The sequence below is a fragment of the Vidua macroura genome, chromosome 16 (genome assembly GCF_024509145.1).
Source record: "Vidua macroura isolate BioBank_ID:100142 chromosome 16, ASM2450914v1, whole genome shotgun sequence".
Classification (NCBI taxonomy): Eukaryota; Metazoa; Chordata; class Aves; order Passeriformes; family Viduidae; genus Vidua; species Vidua macroura.
In genome coordinates this window covers 2,562,334-2,589,217 of record NC_071586.1, presented here as the reverse complement: position 1 = coordinate 2,589,217, position 26,884 = coordinate 2,562,334, and the positions used below count along the sequence as shown (strand labels likewise).

Here is a 26,884-nt window from a genome sequence, read left to right as displayed (position 1 = left end):
AAGCTCCCACCTTCTGCTGCCAACAGGTAAGTTCTATGATGCTCCCTGCTAAATAGAACCAAGCAAAACCTTTAGTAAGAAGTGTCACCCAGTTCATGAACATGCAGCCATTCATGCTACAAGAATTAAAACACGTTTTCCAAGCTGACTAAACACGGTTCAACCATCTGATTCTGGAGGAATAACAGACTGCAGCAACAACTCAGATCATTTTCATATAAAAAACATTCTAAGGGTGCACATAGTTACTGAAATGCTATATATACACATATACGTGGGGAAAGAGAGAGTATGGAGGGACAGGAGAGGGGGGAATGGCTTCCCACTGCCAGAGGGCAGGGATGGATGGGATATTGAGAAGAAATTCTTCCCTGTGAGGATGGGGAGCCCTGGCACAGGGTGCCCAGAGAAGCTGTGGCTGCCCCTGGATCTCTGGAAGTGTCCATGGCCAGGCTGGACAGGGCTTGGAGCAATCTGGGACAGTGGAAGGTGTCCCTGCCCAAGGTAGGGAGGCAGAACTGGATGAACTTCGAGGTCCTTTCCAACCAAAGCCATTCCACAATTCTATGAACTCAACAGCTTTATGTAAGATTTTTGGACTTCTTTGTGGAAAATTATCATCAAATATCAAATTAAAGCATCTGACACAGGTAAGAAAACACGACTTCAGTGAAGACTAAGAGACCTTTTGTTTATTTCTGTATCCACAGAAATTTCCAGCAGCAGCAATGTTTCATAGCCAAAGATGTATATGTTACTTTAACATTCTCAGCAGAAAAACGTAGTTGCTGATCATTAAGGATTCCAGAACCTCGGGTGACGCACGGGGTGTGTATGTTTCTCTTAAACAGTTTATTGGAATTATGAAACAACTTATAATAAATTTTCTCATTCTCACATGGTACTTTTAAGAACACTCTCTGCTTCTAGATGATGCCACACTGCCAAGCAGCAAATAAAACATTAAACACTACTTATAATGTCTCATTAGTAACTTATATGTGCATGAGAGAGAATCTCTTTCATAACATGGATCTTAGTAGCAAGGACAGTCCCAAACAGGAAGTCAGACAGATGCAAACAACTTCCCAGAATCATGGAATGGCTTGGGTTGGAAGGTAAATTATAGCTCATCCACTGCCACCCCTGCCATGGGCAGGGACACCTTCCACTGTCCCAGGCTGCTCCAAGCCCTGTCCAGCCTGGCCTTGGACATTTCCAGGGATCCAGGGACAGCCAGAGATTCTCTGGGCACCCTGTGCCAGGGCCTCACCACCCTCCCAGGGAACAATTCCTTCCCCATATCCCAACTAATCCTGCCCTCCAGCAATAGGAAGCCACTGCCCTTTGTCCTGTCCCTCCAGACCCTTGTAAATAATCTCTCTTCATGTTTTTTGTAGGAACTGGAAAGCCACAACTAGGTCACCCCAAAGCCTTCTCTTCTCAGGCTGAATTCCCCATTGCCTCTGCATTTCCTCAAAGGAGAGGTGCTTCATCCCTCTAATCATCTTAGCGGCCTCCTCTGGACCCACTCCAAATAAAAGCCAAGTTTTAAAGTCTGGAAATAGATGGGAAAAGCTGGAAAAGCCTTGGATCAAAGTCTGGTTATCTGCTGGTGCACAGGCACTGTGTGTGACACCACAGGGTGTCCCTGCCCTGGAAGCCGGTGCCACTTCTCTGAGCACAGGCCGAGCTCAGACCTGCTGGAAACAGCTCTTCCCAAGCATCATGCTGTCTAAACAAAGGAAATTTGGAGCTGATGTTGTACCTGGTCTCTTTGCAAATAATGCTCTTATACAGGAACATTTCCTCATTACATCCTGCCTGCAGCACCGCTCCTGTCAGGCCCTGAGCAATTCCAGAAGATTTATCTGCTGGTCGCTTGTCCAAGTCGGTCAGGGGTTAGAGACACTCAGTACCTACAGGACACACTTCAAACGTCCACTAAACACAAGTTAAAGTAGGCAAGAATTTGATTCCAAGAACTACTGGAAACACCTGTGAAAAAGCTTCCCAGGGAAGTCTTCTGAAAACAGCACAACCAAAAATTAACTTCAAACAACCAAAAATTAACTTCTACTCTCTCAGGCCCATGCATCTGAGTCAAACAGCAAAGCTGCACATTTGAAAACCGAAAAAATGCCATTTCTGACTCAAACATCCTCATTTATCTAATGAACTTAAAGAATTAAGCATTCAATATCAGAAGAAGTTTTCATACATTTCCTGTGGTCTGTGTCAATGTTTCATAGCATGTTCTATTTCAATTATGACTCTACTTTTTTTATAAGGTGGGTTTTCTTGAGGGTTTTTAAGTGTTTTTTTAGCTAATTGTGCAGTTAAACGCAATCAAACTACAACCATTTTGTCCTTTCAAACATAGAAATAATTGTTAATGTCAATGGTATTGTTTATCAGTTCGTTTTGCTTTCCACTTTTCCCCCTCTGTTTTGAAGGCATTCCCATCAAGGCCTAAAAATTAGTAACACTGGAAGGAAATTAAGTCTTTATAAACAGAGACAGCTGGATTTGGATGCTTTTGGGTTCTTGTCTGCACAGCCCCTTTGTCCCCACTGCAGTGGCAGGACCTCTGCTTTATGGAATCATGTACCCAGCAGGCGCTCTGGGAATTCCAGCCTGTGACGACATCCACACAAGCAGATTCGAGTTAACTTCAGCTGAAGGAAAAAAAAAAAACAAAAAAACAAGGAAGCCAACTGCTCTTTCACGAGCAGATGATCAAGATGTTACTTTTTCTTTGTTTGCATGTTCCCATACACGTTAAGCAGGCAGGCAGAAGGAAAGATCCCATCACCAACTAGTGGACTTTATTCAGCGAGTTCTTCTCGACTGTGCCAATTTTGGAGATTTTATAAATAATGCTGTTTTATGACAGCAACGTGATTTCTAAATTTATCAAGTCAAGTTGAAGGCAACAGTTTTAGACGTGCAACAAGAGGAACATTAAGTGCTATCAGTGAAATAAAGACTTGCAATATAATCGTTATTTAGATGGTTTGCCAAGAATTCCCACAGTAAGTTACTGTAGCAAATACAAACTCAAAAAATTTACAGGCAGTTGAGAGGGAGATTTTGATCCTGAGGGATGCTAGCTGAAGAAATACATCTAGAACATGTTGTTCCTCCACAAAGAAATTTCAGAACCATGAAAAAATACCAATCCCTCAAAGTAGGCTTATTGCTCAAGGTTAAAACATTTAGGGGGGCAAATGAAAAAGAATATTAATTTGGTGAAAACAATTTGGCTTGAAAGGGCAGTAAAGATTTCTGGGGTAGTTCAGTACTGACAAATGCCTCCCCAGACCCACCTCACCAGCCAAATCTGTGCTGCTGCCTAAGACAGAAGCCATGCCCAAACACGACCTCTGAGGAAAGAACGAGCTGTAATTCCACGGTATGTCCCCAATTTAGGCTTCTTTTCCAACTGTCACTTTATATTTTCACAAATTATTACTTGGAAGCAAGCAGCTACACTTTCAAACCCTGCATGGATTCTCTTTAAATTGAGTTCCAACAATTCCCTCCAAACCTATGAAAGAGCCACCACAATAATGCAAACTTATATAACAGAACCTGTTAAAATGTGTTAATGAGGCTATATTGACTAGCTGGCTTCTCTGCAAAAGCAACTCCCACTGGAAGTTAAAAATTTAAAGGCTAGGAATTTTTTTTTCTTCCTTTCTTTTCAAAGGACAGAAATGAGATTGAGAATCATCTAAAAATAGCCGAGAATTTTCAAGTGTCAGCTGTAACGGAAAGAGGAATGGCTGTCTCTCCTTACAGAGCCAGGATGGATGGACTGAGCTTGTGATTCAGGAGCAAGAGAGCTTACACACAAACTGTAGATGGTAGGAAATAATTCTAATTTCCTCGTTTTAATAAAATTCCAGGACAATCTACAGCAAATTGAAATCCAGCGAAATTGTACTTTAAAAGTGGTGAATGTAAATTCTTATATTCTTTGCCTACCAGCAGAAGTGAAGTACATATTGTGAAATAACTGCAAAAAGAGTTTTAAACAACCCATTCAAATAATGCATCCTCCTCACGACAGAAGATGAATATAAATTATATGTCTTTGACTTTGTTTTGTCTTTTCCATCAGTCTTTTTCCCCAAAAAGCACCATGTCAAGGCTTTAATTTAAAGAAGGCGATCTCTCACATTTAAACAGTTCCCTACCTCTTTAGATTTTCTGATGTAAACAGGAGAAGGAAGCTCAGATTTGCAATTGGTAGGGTACCTGTGTACATCATGCACCCAGATTTGGGGTAGCCAAAGACAGAAAGACAGATCAAAGACTCTGCAGATGATGATCAAGAATGAAGCCATGGTGTCGCTCCAATACCACAGGACCTGAGATTTCAGCCCTCACCTTTCCAAGTTCTGGAATGAAGCTCCACTGTGGCCATGCTCACTTGAGTTCCTGCAGGATGTAAATGTTTTAAGGTCTGTTGAAATTGTTCCTTCACCCCACAGTGTTCAGGGCTAAAGGGCTTAAACAGGCAGAGCTGCAACACTTGAGAACCAGACCCTCAGTACTGCATTGACTTATTTATTAACTAGTGTCAGGACATGAGAAATAGAAACCAGAGCCCACGTTGTTAAACAAAGTGTAGGGTTAGGCTCCATCCCCTTCAAAGTGAAGAACCTTACATGAGTTCTAACTATGCTTATAAATTATTTATCACTTTGACCAGTCAAATTAGCTTGTAAACCACTTATCAAAACTCAAAGCCTCAAATGCCAACATCCAAGTTTCCCTTAAATAAGAAAAACAGCTGAAGTGTGAGTATTTTTAATGGAGAGATTTTTCTGCTTGGTTTTGCACAAATAAAACTATGAGCAACTCATAACAATCTTCCATAAAATTTGGAGAAATTGTGACCTTCCTGTCCAGGTCTGGCAGCAATTTGAGCAGTACCTGCACACAAACTCAGGCTTACTTACATAAAAAGTTATGTCATTTCATCAAGTCATATTTGGAAAGCTCAATAATCACTAGGTTTTCCTACCAAGTTCTTTCTTTTCTTTATAGCTGTGAAAGACATCTTCACAGAGTGAAGACTTGACAAGAACCAGGTTGAGCAACTGTAGTCACTATTTACCTCCTTTTCTTTATGCTATTACATGGTAAAATTACAGATCATGTCAAAATGTTAAATCAATGTAGGATTTGCTTCTCCCTGGCAATATGCCTTTGTGCAAATTACCTCTAATTATTATTCTTTACCTGTCACTGAACACTTCCCATTTTTGAAATACAGGAGCAAAGTCAACCTGTGTATGGTATTTTATTTTCGCTGTCACATAAAATCATGAACCACTACCTCAACAACAGTTAACAGGTAAGATTATCTAAAACTGATAAACTGACTGGTCACTACAATTTTCTATCATGATCAGCACTCAGAATTCTGTTTGTGGGAAAGTGGAAAGACATACACATGTTTACTTAATTACCACTTTTTTAAAAAAATGGCCATTTGTTCTGTCTATTTTTGCCTGATCATCAGATCAGTATCAGAACACATGAAAGCCAGAATCAATGTGTCACAAGCCAGTTCAATAAATATAAAAAGCCTGTATCTAAGACTTACTTTTATGGAACATGATGAAACCAGAAGTTGAACTGAAAGACCTACACAGCAGCTGTCAAGACACAAAACAAGCACCTTAACCCCTCTCATTGACTCCAAAACCCTCACTTGTTAAAGACTAAAGCTGCCCTTAGCCCCAGAGGAAAGCTGAATCTGCAAAGCTCTCTGCAGAGCCATCCTGCTGGCACAAGCACAAGCCTTCTAGATTTACACTGTGCCCAGCAGGCTGGGCTCAAAAAGCCAAGGAAAACTTTCATCTGATCTTTCATCTACCTCTGAACTTCCAGAAGCACATGACAGCCACAGGTCCTCCGTGCACAGTGCTGGTAAAGGACAGGGAGTCAGGGCAGGCAGGGCAGACTCCAGTGCTCTCCCCTGACCAGCTGCAGAGTGGAGGAAGGGAAGAAAAATTCAATGATTTATCTCTTCATAACCTGACCCAAGATTTTTGTCTTTCAGGAACACCTGTGCCATGTTCCCTGCAACCCAAACCTCAGCAGTGGAGTATCAAGTCACCAAGCAGAGCTGCAGCTCCTGTGCCATGGGAAAAGCATCCCCTGGCTCACAGGTTGCCACCCTCAAAAGAGCCAGGCTATTCACAGACTAAAAGGTTTCACCATTGAGCAAAATGGTGATTTTTATAACCAATTTACTTATTACTAAAGAAACATTTAAAATTATTAGCAAATATTAAAAGAAACACAGAACAGTGAAAGCAGCACATCAGCTGGAGATCTTTGAAAAAACTTTCTCAGGAACAGCCACTGCTGGCCACAGGTGAACTGGTGGGTGCTCCTGCAGTAAGTGCTCTGAAAGCCAACCTTCCCTGTGCCACCAGCCCTAGCTCAGCCAGGTGACAGCACAATAATCCCTCAGCATTTTCTCCATGATGAAATAAGGGACAAAATCAGAGAAAAGTGTGGCTGTATTATCAAGAGCTTCTAACAGGAAGACAGCAATAAAGCCATTCCTTGAGGCAAACTTAACAAGGAGATGTCTAGCTGCAGAAAGTTTGAGAATTATTTTGGGTATCAGTGCACACAGAGAGGCCCCAAATGAAATCTTGGTTCTGCTGTGCTATGCCCTATAAACACAGAGAAAGCATTCTTGCCCCAACATGCTTATTTTGAGCACTCAAAAAACAAGATGCCGGTGACCCTGGTATTTCTGGAAGAGTTGCTGGCTGGTAAATAGCAATATTGTGACCTCCCAAGCAACAAGAAAGAGAAATGCAAACAACCAAGAAGAACAGAGCAAAACAAAAATATTTCCATAAGCAGAACTTTTTATATCCCAAGAGATCTCTGCCTCCAGAGCTCAAAAGGGACACATTAACCTGTGTTATGTGACTCTCAGTATCTTATAATCTTCAATAAATTTATTTGCTAGGAAGCTCTGCAAGAAAACAGAAGAAGTGAATTGTCTCAAATCCTACAGGAAAATTATTATGGAAGATACAATTGAACTGATGGCCAGGGTTTATCTGGGACTTCAAAAATTCACTGCCACGCTGCTCTCCTGCGCTCCCTTCACATCCAAGGGGATCAGGTACTGTGAAAACAGGGGTCTAAGGAACCTTAAAACATAGAGCAGTCAGAAAAAGGCAATTTTTTTTTGCAAGGCATCACTGGCAAGCTCTCCTTGTTGGTTTCTTCTAGACACCATCTATTTAATTCCAAAGTCAGAAACTGGAGGGAACACACCAGGGCCGCACTGCTTGCACTAAGGAGCCAAGGAAGCAAAGGAGGAAGAAAAGATACTCCCATCCTAAAATTCCACTGAACCATACAACAGAAAGAGATTTAGCTTTGCCTCATCTCCAAAAAACAGGAAGAGCAGCACTAGGACAACTTGGGGTACATGAACCTGAGGATTCCAAATGGAATGGGGAGCAGGGTTTTGAAGCAGTTTGCCCACATGACTCCTCCACACCCTGCTGTGGTGCACGCTGGAGAGCTGTACCTGGATTCCTTCGGGGTGAACCGAGCCAAAGGACTGGCTCCAGGAGCACGCCTGACATGCTCCAGCCACAGAGGTGCTTTTGTTCCAAGACCTGCTCCAGGAGCAGTGTTAGGTAGAAGTCCTGAAGTGTGCAGAACGTGGACATCATGTGCTCAGCACCTCCTACTTTTGCTCTTTGAAGAGTTTGCTTGCTCCTGTTGACTCAGCCTCAAAGATAGCTATGACTGCTGCAGCTCAGACAATTAAGAGATAATATACTAGACATACAGCATAAAAAATAGGATATAATTAAGATATCAAAGGTTGAAAGGAAGCTGAGAATTGAAGTACTGGTAGGGAAACAAAGCTTATGTCTGCTATCTGTACAGCACTTTTATACTTGAAGAGAGTACAGGGTATGAGATAATTAAACAACCACTACAAACTTCCTCTCCTCTATCGCTACTATCAACAGATTCTCAGGGAAAACAGCAAAGCAAAGCTTCCTAATAGCACCTCCATCCACAGAACTGAGCAGGTGCTTGGCAGAGATCAATTAATTAAGAGGTGAAATCTCAGTTTCCCTTATTAAATCTCAGAGTTCTCTCTTAAAAAAACCCTCCCCTGCAACAGATCCTACACACCAGCCCGTGGCACTGCTGTTTGATGGCTTTTATCATCGGCTTTGATGTATTTTTTCCCCTGATGGCATTTACCTATAAGCTGAGTAATTTACCTATAAGCTTTGTTCTGGCTGCAGAACAAAGTTCTGAGGAAACAGGAAAAAATGGGCAGCTCTGAAGCACCCACTAACTACCACGTCCCCTGAGGGTCTGTGCAATGGGAGGGAACAGAGTAAGTGTGCTACAAACCTGTGGCTAAGGGCAGTCGTGGCAAAGGTCTGCTTGGCTTAGAAGTACACACAGCCTCTGATTTCTATAACTGCATAAGGCATTGGTAAGAAATGGCAGCTGATTACAGTTCTACAAAAAAATACAGAAGGGAAATGGGGAAAAAGCAAAGCCCAACCCATATTCCTTGTTAAAGTAATTCTTACCACATGCTCCAGCTGCTTTTGTAGCTACATTTCAGGGTAAGAAGAGACCATTAAATGTCAGTTCACAAAGCAAATTTCATCTTATCTAGATTGCATGTCAGTTTGTCCAGCTGTAGTACCCTGGCTGAAGCAGGAGCTGTGAAAGGCATTCAGAGCCACAAAATCCAAACCTCTGTACTGAGGAGGCAGAGCAGCCTCTGCCCTCTCATGATAAATGGCAACCAAGGACAGAACAGAAGTCTGAGAAAGACCATGAAAAACCCACTGCTGGCATGTGGCATAATTGCTCTACACAGTGCTCTTGTGATCTCCTAGAAAATAGAAACAAATAAGTAAGAAAAATAAGTAAGAATATTTAGGAGCAGTACCATCAGTCTCCACAGCTATGTTCATGTCAGTTTGGGATTAATATTGAGAATAGCTATAAATGCAGTAAAAATACTGAATTTTATTTGTTGCTACAACACAGCCTTCACACTGCATTTGGCTGTAAAGGTATATGGAAAGGGGAAATATCACAGGGATGTTTTTCCTACAACCTGTTCAATTTATTTCCATTAGAACAGCAAAATTCATCTTAGAGTAACAACGAGGTTACGTCTGATGCTGTTTTCTTGAAAGCACACTCCCACTGAAATACATCAGTGTCAACACTTTCCAAAGAAATTAACTGAATTTGTATTTTTAGAAGCTAACCAGAAAGCCAAAGCCCAGGGACACACATCTGCTTCAGCCCTGTGGCTCCCAGGCGCCAATGTCACTGCCGATGTTGCTGCTTGCTGTAAGGCTCGCGCTGCAGCCCCGCTGCCGTATGCATGCGGACAGCTCGCTCACCAAAATAAGTTTTTGTGTCACATCAAAACAAGCACCTGCCAGGGGCAAGCAGCTGCCACTGCCACCACGGCTCTGCAGTGCTCTCCCCACGTCCTTACTCACTGACCTTTCTACCACCATCCTGGCCTCCTTTTGTGTTTGTTGCCACAAATATCTCCTTCCTCCAACAGAATGCCAGTTTATGACTCTTTCGGGTTCTTCCACTCAGTTTTCCAGCTTACTTCATCAAAATGGGTACTTTTATAAGCAGAACAAATAAACTCACAGACCATAACAGGGTCTGTTACATATTCCACTCCCATTTAGATCCATCTGCTCCCCACCTTGGACTACAAGCACTGCAGGCAACAATCTCTCTGTGAGACAAAGGCACGGCACTGAAGAGACACAGCTTTGACAAAAGAGACAATTAAATCTTCAGCTCGTACAATCCTCCTGCACGTGCCTCTAAGTGCTGCTAGAAAGCAGCCAGGAGTTTCACTTCAAAATGAACACTGTAGAAAAATGAAAATCAGACTCTTAACCAAGGGGAACTGAAGGATCCTTCATTTTCTTCTCCAAAAGGCAAATTTGCCATTTCATCCCCAGATCCCTCGAACTGCAGGAATGAGAGCATCTGCCAGCTCACTGAGCCACCTGAGTAACTTTTTCCAGCCTAACTCCAAACTGCAACAACTTGCCATATCAAACTGCCAAATCTACAGTGCTCATTTCTTTCTGTGAATCCAGCTGTCATTTTTCCCAAATGCCTTCTCAGTCCCAACTCTCCTGATGCCAAAAAAACCTTTTCACAGATATACATAATTTTGCAAAACACATATGCTCTCTGTATGGCACATGAAGTCAATTAACAAGTTTACTTACTGAATTAAAGGATGACACACAACAGTAAAATAAAAACCTCTTGCAGACAGCAAACACATGAACCTTCTCCTCCCTACAAGGCAACACTCTCGGAAGGAGTGCTGAGTTTTAAAGCCTATGTTGACTACCACAGATGATCTTTCACACTTATCTCCGTGGCATCTTTTATCCCGTAATTCCCCCTGTGTTTGTGATCATCAGCATGCTGAGTTAAATGTAAAACACAGTCAGCAAGCAGGGAGCAGGCACTGGGGCAACTCTGTTCCCTCACAAAAGAAAATCAAGCACAAAATAAAAGCACGTACCTTTTAACTGGTCGGCTACCACGCTCTGACCAACGCGCTCAACCACCTTTCCATCCTCCATTTCATAACGATCATCCAAATATTTGGCAGTAGCTTCTGAAATATGGACCTTCCCAGCCACCCCAAGCTGCTCCATCAGATTGGCCAAATTGACATCATTGGACCACACATCGAACTTGAACCTCCTCATGCCTAAAATGCCACACAGGACTGTCCCGGTGTGAACACCGACTCTCATGTTCACCATTTCTTTCTTTTCCTGGCAGAACTGCTCGATGGCTTTGATCATCCCCAAGCCCATCTCGATGCAGCAGTAGGCATGATCTGCCCGGGGCTCAGGGCAGCCGGCCACACAGTAGTAACAGTCTCCCAAAGTGCTGATCTTCTCACATTTAGTGTCCTCACACAGACGGTCAAAGCGTCCAAAGAGGTCATTCAGGAGTCCCACCAGGGCGTGGGCTGATTTGTTGGCGCTCATTTTCGTGAAGCCAACAATATCTGCAAACAAAATGCTCACTTGCTCTATCTGCTGCATTTTAAAAGGACGGAATATTATGGGGGTTTTCTGTATGGAGGGCTTCTTCTTCCTGTTTTTGGGGCTTGAGGTGGAATGACGTTTGATGGAGTTTTCACTTTCATCATCCCCCTGCTTCATTAAGTCATCGGCTATTATTCTTGGCATAACAGAATGAATCATCCTCTCTTTCAGGGCTTTTTCCACTTCCAAGTCTTTTCCATGCATGATGGATTGCCCCACTTTCAGGAATGTGCTTCTTGATCTGACTTCGGACATGATAAATAAATGAATACCGATGGCGTGGATGCAGATGTGCAGGAAGGCTTTACTCAACAGCTCCCAGTAAACTGCACCAGCTCCCAGAGGTGTGAAACAATTCTCGTCACGGAAGTGATAACCAAAGGTCTCGAAGAGGACCGAGTACGACAGTCCCAGAAACAAGCTTAAATACAGGGGTAAGTGCATCACTGTGTAAAGCAACAAGAGCACTTCAATACACATAGAAAAACTGCCCACTTGAGAAAGACAAGTGTCTGTGGGATCTGCCGGGGGAGTCCGGTTGGACATGTCACCACTTCCTGAGACAGGCTTCAGAGCCTGGAACTGAGGAGCGAGGGTCAGAGCAAACACCAGGAGGGTGAGTATCAGCGAAGTCCATACATAATGGCGGGCATAAGTCTTAGTGAAAGTGAACACAAAAAAAGCTACACATACCAGGAGGAAGCACAGAGCCGGCACCATGAAAACAATCTGTTTCTCTCTCATGTGTATGCCAAAGTAGATGCCCCAGAGCAGACAGGCCACGCCAATGTAGAAGAGGGCATAACGAAACCTGCGCTGGGTCTGCGGGAAGCATCTCTCCATGCAAGCCTCCTCCAGGTTGTTGGAGTCGAACTTGGGGTTCCACCACTTGGAAGAGGCCCTCTCGAAGAGCTGCGGCAGCTTCTTCGGCCGGCGGAGGCCGGAGCCACTGCCGCCCGCTCCGCCGGCTCGGCGGGCGCCTCCCGACTCCCCCGAGCTGCAGCTGGAGGAGATGCTGTACTTGCAGTGCTTGGAAGAGGTACAGCCCTGGTGCTGCTTGGGGTTGATTTTCACCGTCACGCTGTTGCTGTCCCCGCTGGAGTCGCAGCTCACCTCGGTGCTGTGGTGATGCAGCAGCTGCTGGTGCGGTGGGGAAGCCATGTTGTCAATTCCTCCTCAAGAGCCCGCGCCGGACTTGGGTCTCTGGGGTTGCCGAAGCCACCGGGCTCCTCGCAGAGTCGCCTCTAGTCTCCTCCGGTCCCCGCCGCGTAGGGGCGGCCGGGCAGCGCCGCGGCGATCGGCCGCTCGCCGGGCTCCGCACACTGCGCGCCGGGGCAGCCCCGCATAGTCCCCTCGCCTGGGCCGAGCCGGGCCGGGGCTGCCGCCGCCCGCCGCTGGCCCCGCTCCCCCGCAGCCCTCCCGAGGCGCGGGGCGGGCAGGCCGCTGGCTCAGCCCCGCGGGGGGGACGCCGGGCCCCCGCCGGGAGGGGACCGCTCCTCCATGTCGGCTGCAGCTGCCCGCCGCTTCCTCCCCGTACGACTGCCGACGAGGGGCCGCCTCCCGCCCTCAGCCGCCCGCCCAGCCGGGACGGCAGCAGCAGCCACTCTCCTCTGCTCCGCCCGCCCGCCCGTCTGAGGGGAGGAAGGGGAGCGCGGGGACGCGCTCAAGCGGCCGCCACCATCTTCCTCACGGCGCTGGGGGGGGTTCGGGGGGGCTGCGGGAGCGCGCCCCCGCTGGCCAATTGGGCGCGGCGGCGCGGCGGGAGCGCGCCCCCCCCTACACACAAACACACACTTCCCGCCTCAGTGCGAGGGTCGCGGGCAGGAGCGGGGACGGTCCCCTCAGAGAGGGATGGGCGTGATGTTGATGGCACTCTCCGTGAGGCAAGGACGGGACAGCGACGGGGTGGCGGGAGCCGGGCGGCACCTTAGTGGAGACAGTCCGCGGGGCCGAGCGCCGGGGTTCCCGGGCTGCCCCCGCCACCGCCCTCCCCACCGGCTGACATTTGCCATGCGCAGACAATACGCACTTCACCAAACAATTCAGCCCAAGCCCCGCTGCAAACTCGCTGGGTTATTTTTCTCCTCGTTCTTCGCTTGTTTATGGCTGACGCTATCTCGCCTGCACCGCTCCCTCGGTTTCATTATCTCTTCTCGCAGATGGACCGTGGCTTTCCTTCTTCACAGGGTTTCTCTCTGCTGGTGCTCTAGCTCCCTCTCCTCTCCCCAGCTCTGCATCCCTCACCCTTGCTCACAGGTGATGTTCCCAAATTGGTCCCACCTCATCCCCCTCAGCCCCTCAGATCCAGCCCCAGTTCTCCCTGCTGTGACTTCTCCTCCCCTGAATCCCATTTACTTTTTTCCAGGTGAGCCTTCCCCAGCGAAGCACTTCACTCCAGCCGTCCTTCCTCCTGCAGTCCCTTCTCTGAAGACCACAGCATCCCGTAAAATAAAGCCAATGGCGCTCATGCAATAATAGTAATATGGTGGCCAGTGGGACCAGGGCAGTGACCATCCCCTGTTCTGGGGCAATTCCAATCCCGGGGTAAGTTTTCGGCCCCTCGAGACAAGACAGACATTGAGGGGCTGGAGAGTGTTCTGGGAAGGGGCTGGAGCACCAGGAGCAGCTGGAGGGGCTCAGCCTGGAGAAAAGGAGGCTCAGGGGGGACCTTCTGGCTCTGCACAACTCCCTGACAGGAGGGGGCAGCCGGGTAAGGGTTGGACTGTGCTCCCAGGGAACAGGGACAGGTTGAAACAGCCTCAAGTTGTGCCAAGACCTGTTCAGATCAGATATTCTTCACTGGAAAGGTGGTCAGACACTGGCACAAGTTGCCCATGGCAGTGGTGTAGTCACCATCCCTGGAAGTGTTCAAAAAATAAGTGGACATGGTACTTCACAATATGGTTTACTGGGCACAGTAGTATTGGGTCAACGGTTGGACTCAATGACTGTGGAGGTCTTTTCCAGCCTAAATGGTCTATGACTCTCTATACTCTTTTTCAAAAATAGTAATAGAAAATCTGTGGGCACACAATTACTGAAATTGAAACCTGCCCTATTTTCCATTTCCTTTGTAAAGATGTCCTGTAGCCATGCTGTAACATATGTTTCTAGTATTATTATTTAGAAGAAATTTGTATTTCCTGACCTGCTCAAATATCAAAATAATCTCTAAAAATTCCAATCAATAGCAATAATTGTTCTGGTTTTGCTGTGACATAGTTGTCTCTTGAATTCCAGCTAATGGCTCAGCTGATCAATATTTTATAGCAAGTGCTGCTTACCATGCAGCTCTTACATAAACACTGTTGGGAAGAGAGAAATCCCTGAGCTGACAGAGCAGAAAGGCAGGATGGCCTCCTGGGCTTGGCTATTAATTGATAAATTTACTAAAACTTCTTTCCAACCTTTTTATTGATTCATCTAAATGTACTTTAAGTTACATTTTTACATCATACAGGATGATGAATTTATTTAATCTGCAGGATTAAAGAAGTGCAACAGTTTCCAAGGATTCAAATGCAAGGTGAGAAAAGAAAAAAAATGTTTTACTTCATTGGCAGAGAATTTAAGGTAAAACTACCTGTGTTTTTAATTTTTTTTATGCAAACCTGTAAGATTTATGTTGGGTGATTTGAACTTAGAGATTTAAGAGGTACTGAAATTCCAGCATAGATTTATTTGTCTTGTTCCCCTGGGCTCCATAAAGTGGTACTTTGTATGTTCTTAGAATAAACAGAATCACATCAAAGATACTGGCTACATCACAAGTTTTCACTGAGTGACCCACATGATACCAAATTTTGTCTGGCTACTGGTCAGAGACAGCTTTTGATCTCCACTGATAAAATAGTTCCTCTTTCCCAGCTTTTGTTTATGGATTTGAAGGAGGGAGATGGGATGGAAGGAGACATCTGACTTGGCAGACCCTCCTTTGGTAAGCTTCACATGGGGGTGTAAGGTTGTGCAGAATCCTTGCTTCCCCAAGGAGCTCCTGTTAGACTTTTAGCCTGTAGATTCCCATCCTGCTCCTCCACTTGATCTTTTGGGTGGAACAGTCACCCAACACTCACCAGCCCAGCCACTCCCCACCTTCCCCTGTCGTTATCAAGTTCCATGGAAACACCCTGCATGTGCAGCCAAGGAACAGTTCTCTTCAATTTCATTAGCTCTGGCTGGGACAGATCTCGTGCTGTCTCCTGAAACACTGAATTTTTAATTTCATTTCGCTTTTATTGTGTAAATTTTTCTCTGTTGAATTCAAGTAGCAGATTAAATACATGAAGCAGAAAACCACAAACACCAGTGATGCTTGGATTCATTTTAAGTGTGACTGAGATTTATTTTAGAGAGCAAGAAGTGGTTTGAGGTCATATTTCTTATTTCCTCACCACCACCACCTTCTGATTTGTTTTTATCCAGGACAGGTGTAACAGCCAGCGTGTCCCTCCAAGGCAGCACCTGAGTCATGTCATGTCTGTGACATTCTTTAAGGAAGATGCTTCCTCTGGATCACTTTCTTAGTGACCACAATGAGCCATCCTGGTAGAGCTGGGAGCCACCATGCAGTCTGGATCCTGAGTCCTGGGTTCATTCTGGACTTGGTTGTTGCTGGTTCCCTGTGGAGAACTCTGACCACCCTTCCGAGAGACTCTGTGACTGATTTCTTTTCTCAGAGACTGAGTTAGAGGAAATATTTCACAGAGCAATAGCTGGGCAAATGCAAATCCTCCTTGCAGAGTTCTTTTAACTTCAAGCCACTAAATACACATTTAGTCTATGGAACTGTATTTACTTCCCCTCTCAGAGGAACAAGCTTTGTCAGCTGTAATGATGAGCTGTTGTTTGACGTTCATAATATTGTACTTCACCGCCTATCTGATGGAGCCACGCAGAGCTATTTAGGGGCTTCTGAAATGTGACAGCCCACATGATGCTTTTTTAGACTTCACAAACCGCCTTCACGAGGCGGGAGAATACGGCATGGGAACGGCTGGCTGGAACAACGGCGTGCCTTAATGCCAGCGGGGTTGCTGGAGCTGGGGAGGAGGAATGGTCTTTGAAAGATTGCAGCTTTTGTTGCGTGCTGTCAAAGGAAGAACTTGCAGCCTGAAAGAACAGGCATCGTGGATGCCATGGGTGGGGACTGTGGGGATTATTGATCCTGCCTGGAAACAGCATGAAGATGGAGGCAAATATGTTAAAACCTGTTTGGACCATCCACAAACAGAAGGGGGCTCAAGGGAGACAGCTCAGATGCCTCATTTCATGCTGTCTTGCCTTAATAAACAGAAAGATCTCACTTTCTAACAAATTTCTGTATCTTCATCCTTACTGACATGCAGAGCATTTATTGCAAGCTTTGTTTTGAACCCTGGAAGCCTCCAGGTGAAAGAAGTCGTTTAGGAAAACCAAAACTCAACAAATCTTCTGGCTTCTTTTCAGAGACTAACACGTAAACATTGGCAAATATTGTGAAAGACTGTTACTCCTTCATGGTTTTAAAGATTATAAAATATCACAATGTTTATTTCATTTTTTCCATAGCAGAAGAGCACAAGGGTTACCTTTGACATCTGTTCCATAAGAACCCACGGAAGCTGAGTAAATGGGTGGTGCATTCTCACTTCCTTACAGTGGCCAGGTTGGTTTTGTGTTCTATATTTTCATGCTTCTGAAATTGCTATTCAATTTTTTCATATCACTGAGAGGATTTCATATCCCAGGTGAGATGCACAGATTAAATAAGCAAGTAAGCAGTAGAAGATCTTTTTATGTGACTCAAGAGAAAGGATAAATTCCAGTCTGGATGAGTAGAAATCTCTGACTCCCCTGGGACCAGGATTTTACTTGCAGGCTTTATGGCTGTCTCATTGGAGTGGTCTTTTTGCCAAAAGCAATGCAGAATATTCCACTTACCTGACAAAATGTCTGCCACCAGGAGGTGGTTTCACTCAAATATACATTTCTTTAAGATGAAGACAAACTTAATTTTATTGGTCATTTCATTCATAACCAGAAGTTCTCCTCACTTGCCAAACTGCTGAATCAGCTTGGGTACCTCACCCTTGAGTCAGCACAGCCCAAAATAGAAACTTGTTCCATTTCCGAAGAGAGGAAGTACCACTGTTGTCTGCAAATACAGCCACATCTGACATGCTTTTATAGCTACAAACACTCATGCAGGGACTTGCATGGCACTCTGCTGCTTTAAAAAAAAAAAAAAAAAAAAAAAAAAAAAAAAAAAAAAGAAGTAAAAAGGCAGTTTCTTATTCAAAATAGGAGTGTTAGGGCTGCTATGAGTGGGACTATGTGGATGTGGAAGTCCCCAGGAATAAAGAGCAAGAGAAGGACTTTACAAGTGGCAGTCATTGATGTCACCTGGCCTAGCCCAGCATCAAGCTCCCACTCCACCTGCTTGTTGTCTCTCAGGACATACTCAGGAATTAGGCAGACAGTGAACAGGCTGTAACCAAACTGAAGCAAAGTCTTAAGCCATTAGGAAATAATGGCAAGAAAACATGGTAGAAGCACTAAAACACTGACTGGAGATCAGCTACAGTGTTCCCAAGGTAGAGCTGAGTCAGTCCTGCTGCCATGAGGTAACTCTGCTTTATAGCACAGCATAAAACAGCAAAAAACCCGAGGAAATGACCAAGAGCTGCAGTCAAATAGTGGGAAGTGACACTAAAGTCATCAGCAGGGCTTCATGAGTAGGTGGAAGGCAGTGAAAAGGCACATAAAAATAGTCCTATGTGATACAAATGAGGGAGGATTTTCTGTGGCTCCAAGTCAGGACAAGAAGTAGCAGAATGAGGATAATGTGAATTTGCGCAATCTGCCCTTCTCAAGCTCTGCAGTTTTTCTTCTTGCAAATGAGCATCTGTGGTATTTGGCATCCTACAAAAGGACCCCCCTTGTCAGGCAGCACTGGGGTGCCCCCTTCCCATGGGTGCTCCTGGTTTTCCTTTCCTGCATGCTGCAGGATGGTGTCATGTTCTTCCTGGTCCATGCAAACTACTGTTTCTGGTGCCTCCATTAAATGTGTCTGTATTGCTTCTATTTTCCACAAGGAAGGTCCATTCCAACGGGCAGACAAAAATCATAACCGCTTTCAAACCATGGACAGACAAGATGTGATCCTTGGCACAGGATTTTCCTGCAGTACTATGGAGGAAACTGTAGATATTTGAAAAAATTGTCATTTCTGCAACAGGTGTGAATTGCAACACACAATTTTACCATTTTTGGATTTTTGCAACAATGCAGTTGCAAATTGAAACATGTTTTATATTTTGTGTTTTGGATTATTCCGTTGAAAGAGGTGGGGATGAGGATTTACAGGTGTAATTACAGGATTGTGCAGTCACCTTGTGCACACACTGCAGGTTTGGAAGGAGGACCTGCTGCAAATCCACAGAAAACCCCAGCTTAGGAATTGCATGTGCCACAAGCAATTACACAATGTAAAACTTCGTGAAACATTTGCTATGTGTGCACTATGCCCTTTTTAAATTTAGATTTCTGGGAAGAAGAGAATTGCTGGGGCATTTCTGTGACCTGATCCCTCATCTTGGTTGATCCGCGATGGAAAGGTGACCCCGGGCACGGCTGAGCTGGGAATGGATCTGGTGAGAGCCATCGCTGTCTGAGCCAAGCAGAGTGTTCCCAACTGCATCCCTGAATAGATTCACTTGCTCTTTCCCTGGCTCTATTTTAGCCACAAATCTATTATTCTGCCCTGGGGGTGCCAACATTTTTTTAAAAAATAACCAAACTCAGTAATATTGGATTTCTGGTGCACTTTTTTTTCCCCAAAAGGGTTGAAGTGAATATTCTTCTCACCTAGAACTTCACCTGTGTGGCTGCAACTCTGGTGACGTCCAGAAAGATACATGACCCTTGCTCCTTCAGTGGAGCAGATATATCTCAGCAACTTAGCAGTGTTGTGACAAGTATGAAGTGGAAGGCATTGAGAAACTATTATATCAATTTTTAGTTTGTATTTAAGACAATTTATACATACTTTTTGTGTTCTCAAGCTTGGAAAAAGTTCACTTTTGTCTACAAACACAGGAACCAGTTGTTACTTCAATTTTTTGTTGTGATGGTAGGATTGAGACTTGGATGAAACAAGAAGGATTCACACAGGGAAATGTATAGAATCAAACAATCATGGAATGATTTGGGTCAGAAGGGGCTTTAAAGATCATTTGCTTCCAACCCCCTGCTGTGGCAGGGACACCTTCCACTAGACCAGGTTGAATGTGAAAGCAAACACCTTCCAAAAACTCTTGTTTGAAACTGAGCATGAATGCATGTTTGTGCCATGTGCTTTGTTCTGTTTCCAGAGGAAACAAAGGAAGAAAATGTTGCTGAGAACACTAAAACATAACACTTTGGCAGCGGTGGTTATCACATCCTCCAGGCATTTTTACCTGTGGTGCTGCCCTGACAATTGTGGTGCATTGTGGAAATAAAGTGTGAAGTCACTCAGGACTGGGTCCTGCTGGTTGTGGATGAGGCAAGTACATAAATACCTTTTGACAGAGGTAAGAGGGAATGCTTGCTTCCACAGGGGAAAGGGAATAGTGGTTCTGAGAACTGAAAACACAGCAAATGTTTGTTAAAAGTGGGAGTTGGGGAGCAGGACAAGGTGGCACATAGAACCCAGTGAAAGGTCACAAAGGGAGAAATGCTACAATTCAGCATTTATTGGCTAAATGTTACCAGGATTTAGGAATGGGACCCTAATCCTTTTATAAACCAGGAATCCCTTTGAGCTGGGTGAATGGGACAACCAACAGCCACCATCAATAAATAAAAATCACACCCCCGTGCTTTCTGGCACACATTAAACTCTCAGTGGAACAGTCAGGGAAAATCCCATGGCAGGCTTTCCAGCAATTTCCCACCAAAGGTTACCTCCAGAATGCAACTTCCAGAAGCTCTGAATGATTTGTACCTGTGAGAACTGCTCAGAGGTTGCTTGGTAGATTCAGAGAGATGAGTTATTCACCAAAGGGAACTTGGTAAAGACAGTGCTACACTGTGTGATCTCAAGCCTAAAACTGTCCCACATCTTGTCTATTTATTTGGGAAATTAATTTCTAGAACACTTGGAAAACAAAAACAGGAATTTAAATTGCCTCTCAATATTTCTTCAGTCCAAACCAAAAAACCAAACAAACAAGCTCATTGTGTGTCTTACATGTTCAGTCAAAACATCTGTTATTAATGTTAAATTCCTGGGTACCTGGAGAACCTGTTCTTGAATAAGCTACAAAGCTGAAGCCTGGCTGAAAATATTAAAGTAAGGTATCCCACCATCTGAAGAATTTTCTACACTTCTGCAGTGATTTTGGGAGGCAGAGACATGTGGCCAGAGAAAGAGAAAAGGCTCCAGCCATGAACCAGGGAGGGGGGGGGCTGAGAAGCAGATTGTTCCAAGTAGCTTTTTCCTGTCTGTTCATTTATCCTCTTTTACCGTCCTCGTTTCCATTCTTTCCTCAGCTTTATCTCTGTTGAAGAGCAGAGAAAATATTCTATTCCCCTTTCACAGTTGTAACACATATTCATTAAGTCTCATTCTATTATAGCTCAAATAACTATTGCCATGTTTGATTCTTTATTTGCACCATTTAAGCTCTTAATGAAGAATTTGCACTTCATCTGCATCTCTTGCTACCTTTTCTGATTGTGTTCTCTTCACAGTCAGGTCCCATGGACTGCTTTTAGAGACACTTTGAGTGGAGGTGTTTGGATTTTTATCCAATTTTCCCTCCTGTCCTGTCTCACCCCTCCAGCTGTGCTGCTCAGACCAGGAGGCACCAACTCCATCACTTTGCTACAGCCTCAAATGCCTTCTTCCAGGCCAGAAATGTGGGCAGGGCCCTTGGAGAGATTATCATCTTCCTAACCTCAGCCTGAGTGCAAACCAGCCCACAGCCCACTTCTGTCCCTAGATGAGCAGTTGTGCTTCTCTAACCATAGAAACTTCAGCAGCACACAATCACTGCCTTCATGTTTCCCCAAAAAGGCAACACAGCAGTGACAGCTTAGTGGGAGGTCATTTCTTTCTCCAACAGAACAGAGCTTCAGGTGGCCACTGCCTGGAGCTCACCACCTCTGTGCTGCTCAGTGTCCTAGGAGAGGATGCAGATGTAGAATTTTTGGGCTGAGGTCTTATTTAAATTATATATTAGGTTGAAAAATGAGCACACAGGAATGAAGGATGCTCCCAGTGCCTGTGGGTGCTGCAGCAGCGTGGAGCTGACAGCGGGGATGGTCTGGACTGCTCCATCCTCCTCCTGCATCTCAAGGCAAAAACATGGCAAACACTATGGGCTGAAAGAAGTCCCTTTTATAGGCCTCAAATCTTACAGAAAATAAAGAGATACAGGACTGAGGAAACCTCTTAGGCTGGAAATGTATTCAGTGTTTCTGCAGAATAGGGAGAGCACAAAGCTTCACTTACCAAAAGCAGCAAATCTACAGGACTGTGGGGTTGGAAGACCTTTATGTCTAGCAAGTAATAACTGTCTTTAATTAGCTTTGTTTACATGATAGATGTCAATGTCAACCTCTCTCAGTGAAAAGGGCAGAATGTCCTTAGTGGGAAATGTGATTTCTGAAGCCTGACAACATAAAACCAGCGGGAAGGTTTGTGCTCAGACTGCTGGGGAGAAAAATCACCTTTGGCTCAACAAAACAGGAAGGATTTCAAGCCCAGAGCAGAAGTTTTTCGAGAAACTAATGAAAATGGAGGATTACAGTTTAAACTGTTTTGCAATCGCTGGCCTCAATCCTGGAGACACTTTTCACACACACTCAACTTTATATCTGTGGTTGGTTTTGCTGACCCTCATGGGATTATTGACACCTGGAGATAGAAGTGAAGGCCAGACTGTTTACGGAGCAGAGTTTAAACCATAGCATTTTAATTTTAAAAAAAGACATTATATCAAGGTCTTCATAATCGGCTCATTGGGATCCTTTATGTTGGAAAAAAAAAAAAACCCTGAGAAATGCAGGAATTAAGATTCATTAGGTGGTCTCAGATCTGCTCCCTTGTGTGAATAGTACCTTTTGTTATGCTGGATCACAGCACTGGGCCACAAAACTTATTCAGCAAATATTGAAAAAAACCCACCTTCATAAAATTTGAATTGATGGCTCACATGCAAATACTGTCTGCATTTCTTTCCTCTCTAAAAAAAGTATGTTTGACCACTATCTGAGACTGAAAGGTTTCCCCTCATCAATAGAGAGCAACTAATTGGGAAAAAAACCCTGGTTTATAAATTTTTTTTTAATTTTGATTTTTTTTTCTTTTATATCTTAGCAGTATATTGTACCTGCCATGAAACAGCCTTTTGAAAACCCTTGAAACAGGAATAAATCCCCTCTGGTTCCACCATTTATCAGGCTGTTGGTACAGGAGCCAAACTGCCATTGGGCTGACTCACATTTTGGCATTTTGTGTTTATGTACGTGATGACGATGTTTGCAAGCAACAGGGGAAAAACCCTGTGTTCATCAGCACCATGATCCCAGCAAAACCTTTCCCTCCTCAGCTGCATCAGCAGAGCCCAGGGATGTGGCCAGAGCCACAGGCTGGTGCGGACACTGTTGTCACTGCTCTTTGACACTCAGCACCCATAATCCTCACGTTGCATCCCAGACCTCCAGCTGGCCAGGCCCTGCAGCTGCCAGAGGCCCAGATCTGCCCAAATTTAGGCACACATGGTGCCCCTTTGCCCTGCCCATCCATCCTGACCCTCTGTGATTCTGCTAGCATCCTTCATGGCTCTGGAAAGCCAGCTTTGGCACTCAGGACATCTTTCACATGATCTTTATCCCTCCAGGTCCAAAATTTTCAATGTAGTATTCCTGGCACTGGTATTGTCCTTGACACTGGGTTTATTTTTATCTCGCTGCCAATTTTTATCTCCAGCTCCCTTGCCCTACGCCTTATCTTGTTTTCTTGCCTTTTCCCAGGCTTTAAGGACCTGATGGGGACTCTGGCCACACAATGACCTGGCAGACTTGGCTGTATCTGGCTGCCACTCTCACCCACCTCTCCTGGCATTCCCTAAACTTTAACCACAACTTCTGGCTGCATCACAGTCCTGTTGGTCACTGGGGAGAGGCAGAAGAGGTTGTCCCTTCAGGCCCTGCCACCACAGTTCCTCTCGGTGTCCTCTGGCTCGGGCTGACCCATCACCACCTGCCCCACATCCCACCTCTGACATCCTGCCTCATCCTTTTCCAGGTGAAGAACCACAGCTGGAGTAAAATGGGGACAATGCCATGGGGAAACCCTGTCCTGGGATGCAATAACCCCCCAGCCTGTTCAGCTTTGCCATGACTGTGCTTGTTGGCACAGCTCTGCCACAAAGCTCGGGCTGTAGTAGGCCCTGCAGGGTTGGAGGCTGGGCTGGCTCTCCTGGAGCATTTGGCTGAGTCTGTCACCATTTACCTTAGCAGGAGCAGGTCTCAGCTGCTGAAAATCCCATCCAGATCTGCTGCAAAGTGGAAATAATTTGTTAAATGCTTTATATTGGGGCAGTAGCACCCCTTCCTCTTGCCAAAGCATTTGGATTTCTGCCCACAGAGAGGATCAAAGAGAGCATCAGGATCCAACTAGGTGAGCAGATACCCAGAGTACAGCCTTTGATTTTGGCTGGGGCTGGGGCTGCAGCTGCAGCTGACATGAACTTTCCATCGGTGGCAATGGGTCAGAGGCAGCTGGGGCTCCTTTCCTTCCCTCTCCAACCCTTGCCTTTGGGAGCTGTGGGCAGGATTAAGGAGAAAAAGCAATGTATGGGTCATGGGAAGAGGGAAAACAGAAGCAGCTCGGCCAGCCGAAGAGGAAACAGGGGACACAGATGTCTGTGGAAAGCTGAAGCCACTTACAGAGGATGCATTTACTTGTATTTCCTTCCAGTAGAGCTTAATTGCAATGTTTTTTAATGACAGGTAGGATGGGAGCTGGGCTTCTGCCTAAGTACTTCTGCGTCCTGCATAATATGCTGAATTTAATATTAACAACAATTAATCACAGCTACCAGGAAGCAGCCAGCAACATTCCCTGCCCTGGGAGTGCTCGGTTTGCATGCTCAGTCCCACAAACTCCCATCCCCAGGCCAATGGCACTGGAAAGTCACAAGGAAGCAAGGGCCTTCCCTTGTGCTGCTGAATTTTGATCTGGAACTGAACTGGTGGTGGCACCAGCACCCCCTTCCCATTCCTGCCAACAGCTTTTGATGGGAACACAGGTAGTTTTGGACACCTCTTGTGTCTCCCATGGGTAGGAATTTGCCACTTGCCACCATCTCACCCACATTCCATTTTCCCTCCCTCTGCCCCAAAAGGCTACTGGGATAATTCCAGATCAGAGCAGTCCGTGTGGGTTAGGGTGGATTGCAGGTTTGCCAGGATGCTGATGGATTTCTCCTGTTGTTGACACCGTGGCTCGCTCTCTCATTAGCAGCACTAATTGCTCATTGCAAGTTTTGCACAGGTACATGAGTATTTTGGAACAGCTCATCTTTGCATCCTGTAATTAAATGACCACTAATGAATGTGTTAGAGAAGGAGGAGCCAAATGCTCCAGTCCGTGCTGGGCATCCATAGAATAACTGCTGGGAATTCACCAAGTTGCTGCCTGGGCTGCAGCAGCTCCTGGCCAGGGAGAGCAGCATGTGAGCACCCTGTCATCCCTCTGGCCTCTGCTCTGCTTAGAGGTACCCCCAGGCCCTGGCCCACCACCCCCCTGTTTTTCAGGGGTAACATTTGCTGGACACCTCATGGAGTGATAATCCCCATCCCAGGGCTCCAGGATGCCCTGGCTTCTCTGATGCTTGCCCTGAATATAATGTAGGTGTACTAAAGCAAGTGGTGATCCCTTGGGGCCAATATCCAAGCTTTTCCCATCTCCCTCAAGCAGACAGTCCTTTTGGACATTCCTTTTCCCAAGGCAGACACCTCCAGAAGCGGAGCTGTCCCCTTCCTTCACCCTGTCTTCTCCAGGAAACACCAACATCACGTGCAAACCCCAGTTCTGGGTCTGAACCCCTTTGCAGTCTGCAAATCCTCCTCCCATGGAGACACATGGATGTGGCAGTTGGGGACATGGTTTGGTGGTGGCCTTGGCAGTTCGGGATTAACAGCTGAATTTGATGATCTTAGATGGCTTCTCCAACCTGTGATTCCATTGGTGTCAACCAAGGGAAGTGCTCCCAAAGCCTGCACGCTCTTCAGGACATGGCTTTACTTGCCTTCCTGGTTCAGTGTCCTGCACATCTTGGGCAAAATGTGTTGATTTTGGGTTTCTTCACAAACACAAACTGACCTCAGTGCTCTGGTTTGAGGTGGGAAGTATCTGTCCGACATGTCCTGAACTTAATGTTGAAACTCTTCCAACTCCCAGCCTGAGCCTAGACCCTGTCCTGGGAAAGGATGCCAGAGGGCTGGGGTCTGTGCAAGCCAGAATGCTTTTGGGGGTGCATGAAGTTCCACAGACCTAAAAAGGAGTGACTTACATGGAAGGGGCTTTTCTTTGCTCCAGGAGCTGTAAATGGCAGCTTGAATCTGCTGACAGCAGGGAGAGTGACAGCCCCAGCTCTGTGATGGACAGCCAGGTGGGCAGATTTTTGGGACCACCTGGGCAGAGAGTGAGTGTCTTCATAAACATGTCACAGCCACTGGGGTCTTATAATTTGCAGCACAGGGAGTTTTGGGAGGCAAGGTTTGGAAGGAGTTTGGCCCCAGCATTGGATGCATGGGAACAGCAGAAAACAGACTGGGTGGGGACCTCCACCATGCAGCAGGCAGAGCACCAGCGCTCCCCCCAGCTCCCAGCAGACCTTTCCAAAAGCTTTTATTCTGTTTCTGATGATTGGATGCAGGATATTTTCATGCCTGCAAGAGATGCCACCGAGGGGCTGAGGTGGTAGAGGACAACCAAAAGGGACTGTAAACCCCTTGGCTGGTGTTTGAGGAACTTCAGGAGACCTCGGGAAAACTTGGTGGGAGCACCGTGGGCGCTGGCAGGATCCGGCCACCGCCAGGCTCTCGGCAGCACCGGCAGCTCTTCCCCAGCAATGTCACTATGATAAATGTTTGTCTTTTCCGTCCAAGAGATACAGCGGAGCCACTGCCAGCACCATGTCTCAGTGGAATTGGGGTTTGCACTGCCAGGAGCGTTACCGGCTCATGATTCACATCTTTACAGCAGCTTTGGAAGGAAAATGTGCTTCTTGCCAGGCAGACCTTCATGCACGTCGAGATGCCACAGTTTTTCCAGACTTTCCAAAGGAAGCCACAGCCAAATGAGACATTCCTTCTCTTCTTCCAGCTTTCTTGGAACAATCTTCTTTGATTAGTGAGTGAGACAGATAGTTGGAAAGAAAGACAGACAGACAGGCTGGGAATAGGGTTATAATGAGCAGTTTGCATGAGCCCCAAGTCGCTGGTGGGAGGGATTCTCCATCCGCCCCTTGCTGGGTGGCTGCTGAGAGCCCCTGCTGTATACTGTAGTCCCCCACCCCTTTGTCCTCCTCCATGGTCCCCAGCCCCTGTCCTCCTCTGTGGTACTCCATTCCTGCCCTCCTCTGTGGTCCCCGAATCCCTGCCCTCCTCCATGGTCCCCAACCCCTTTGTCCTCCTCCATGGAGGAAAAATGGGGAGCAGGGAGACATCCATGGAGGAGGACAACCCCC

At 45.8% G+C, this 26,884-nt stretch overlaps 1 protein-coding gene and 1 long non-coding RNA gene across 3 annotated transcripts in view; one reads left to right on the top strand and one right to left on the bottom strand.

The window, feature by feature from the left end:
- ADCY9 (adenylate cyclase 9) overlaps positions 1-12,506 on the bottom strand; it is an 83,167-nt gene extending 70,661 nt beyond the window's left edge. For both annotated transcript variants that reach the window (XM_053991868.1, XM_053991869.1), the window contains exon 1: positions 10,622-12,506. In XM_053991868.1, the coding sequence (XP_053847843.1) occupies positions 10,622-12,320 (1,699 nt within the window). In that variant the 5' untranslated portion in view covers positions 12,321-12,506. The remainder of the gene's footprint in view (positions 1-10,621) is intronic.
- A 574-nt stretch (positions 12,507-13,080) lies between these two features.
- LOC128815640 (uncharacterized) lies at positions 13,081-16,683 on the top strand. Its single transcript, XR_008439685.1, has 4 exons — positions 13,081-13,415; positions 13,525-13,703; positions 14,645-14,685; positions 15,582-16,683. It is a non-coding gene; the product is annotated as an uncharacterized LOC128815640 (long non-coding RNA).
- The last annotated feature ends 10,201 nt before the right edge of the window (positions 16,684-26,884 follow it).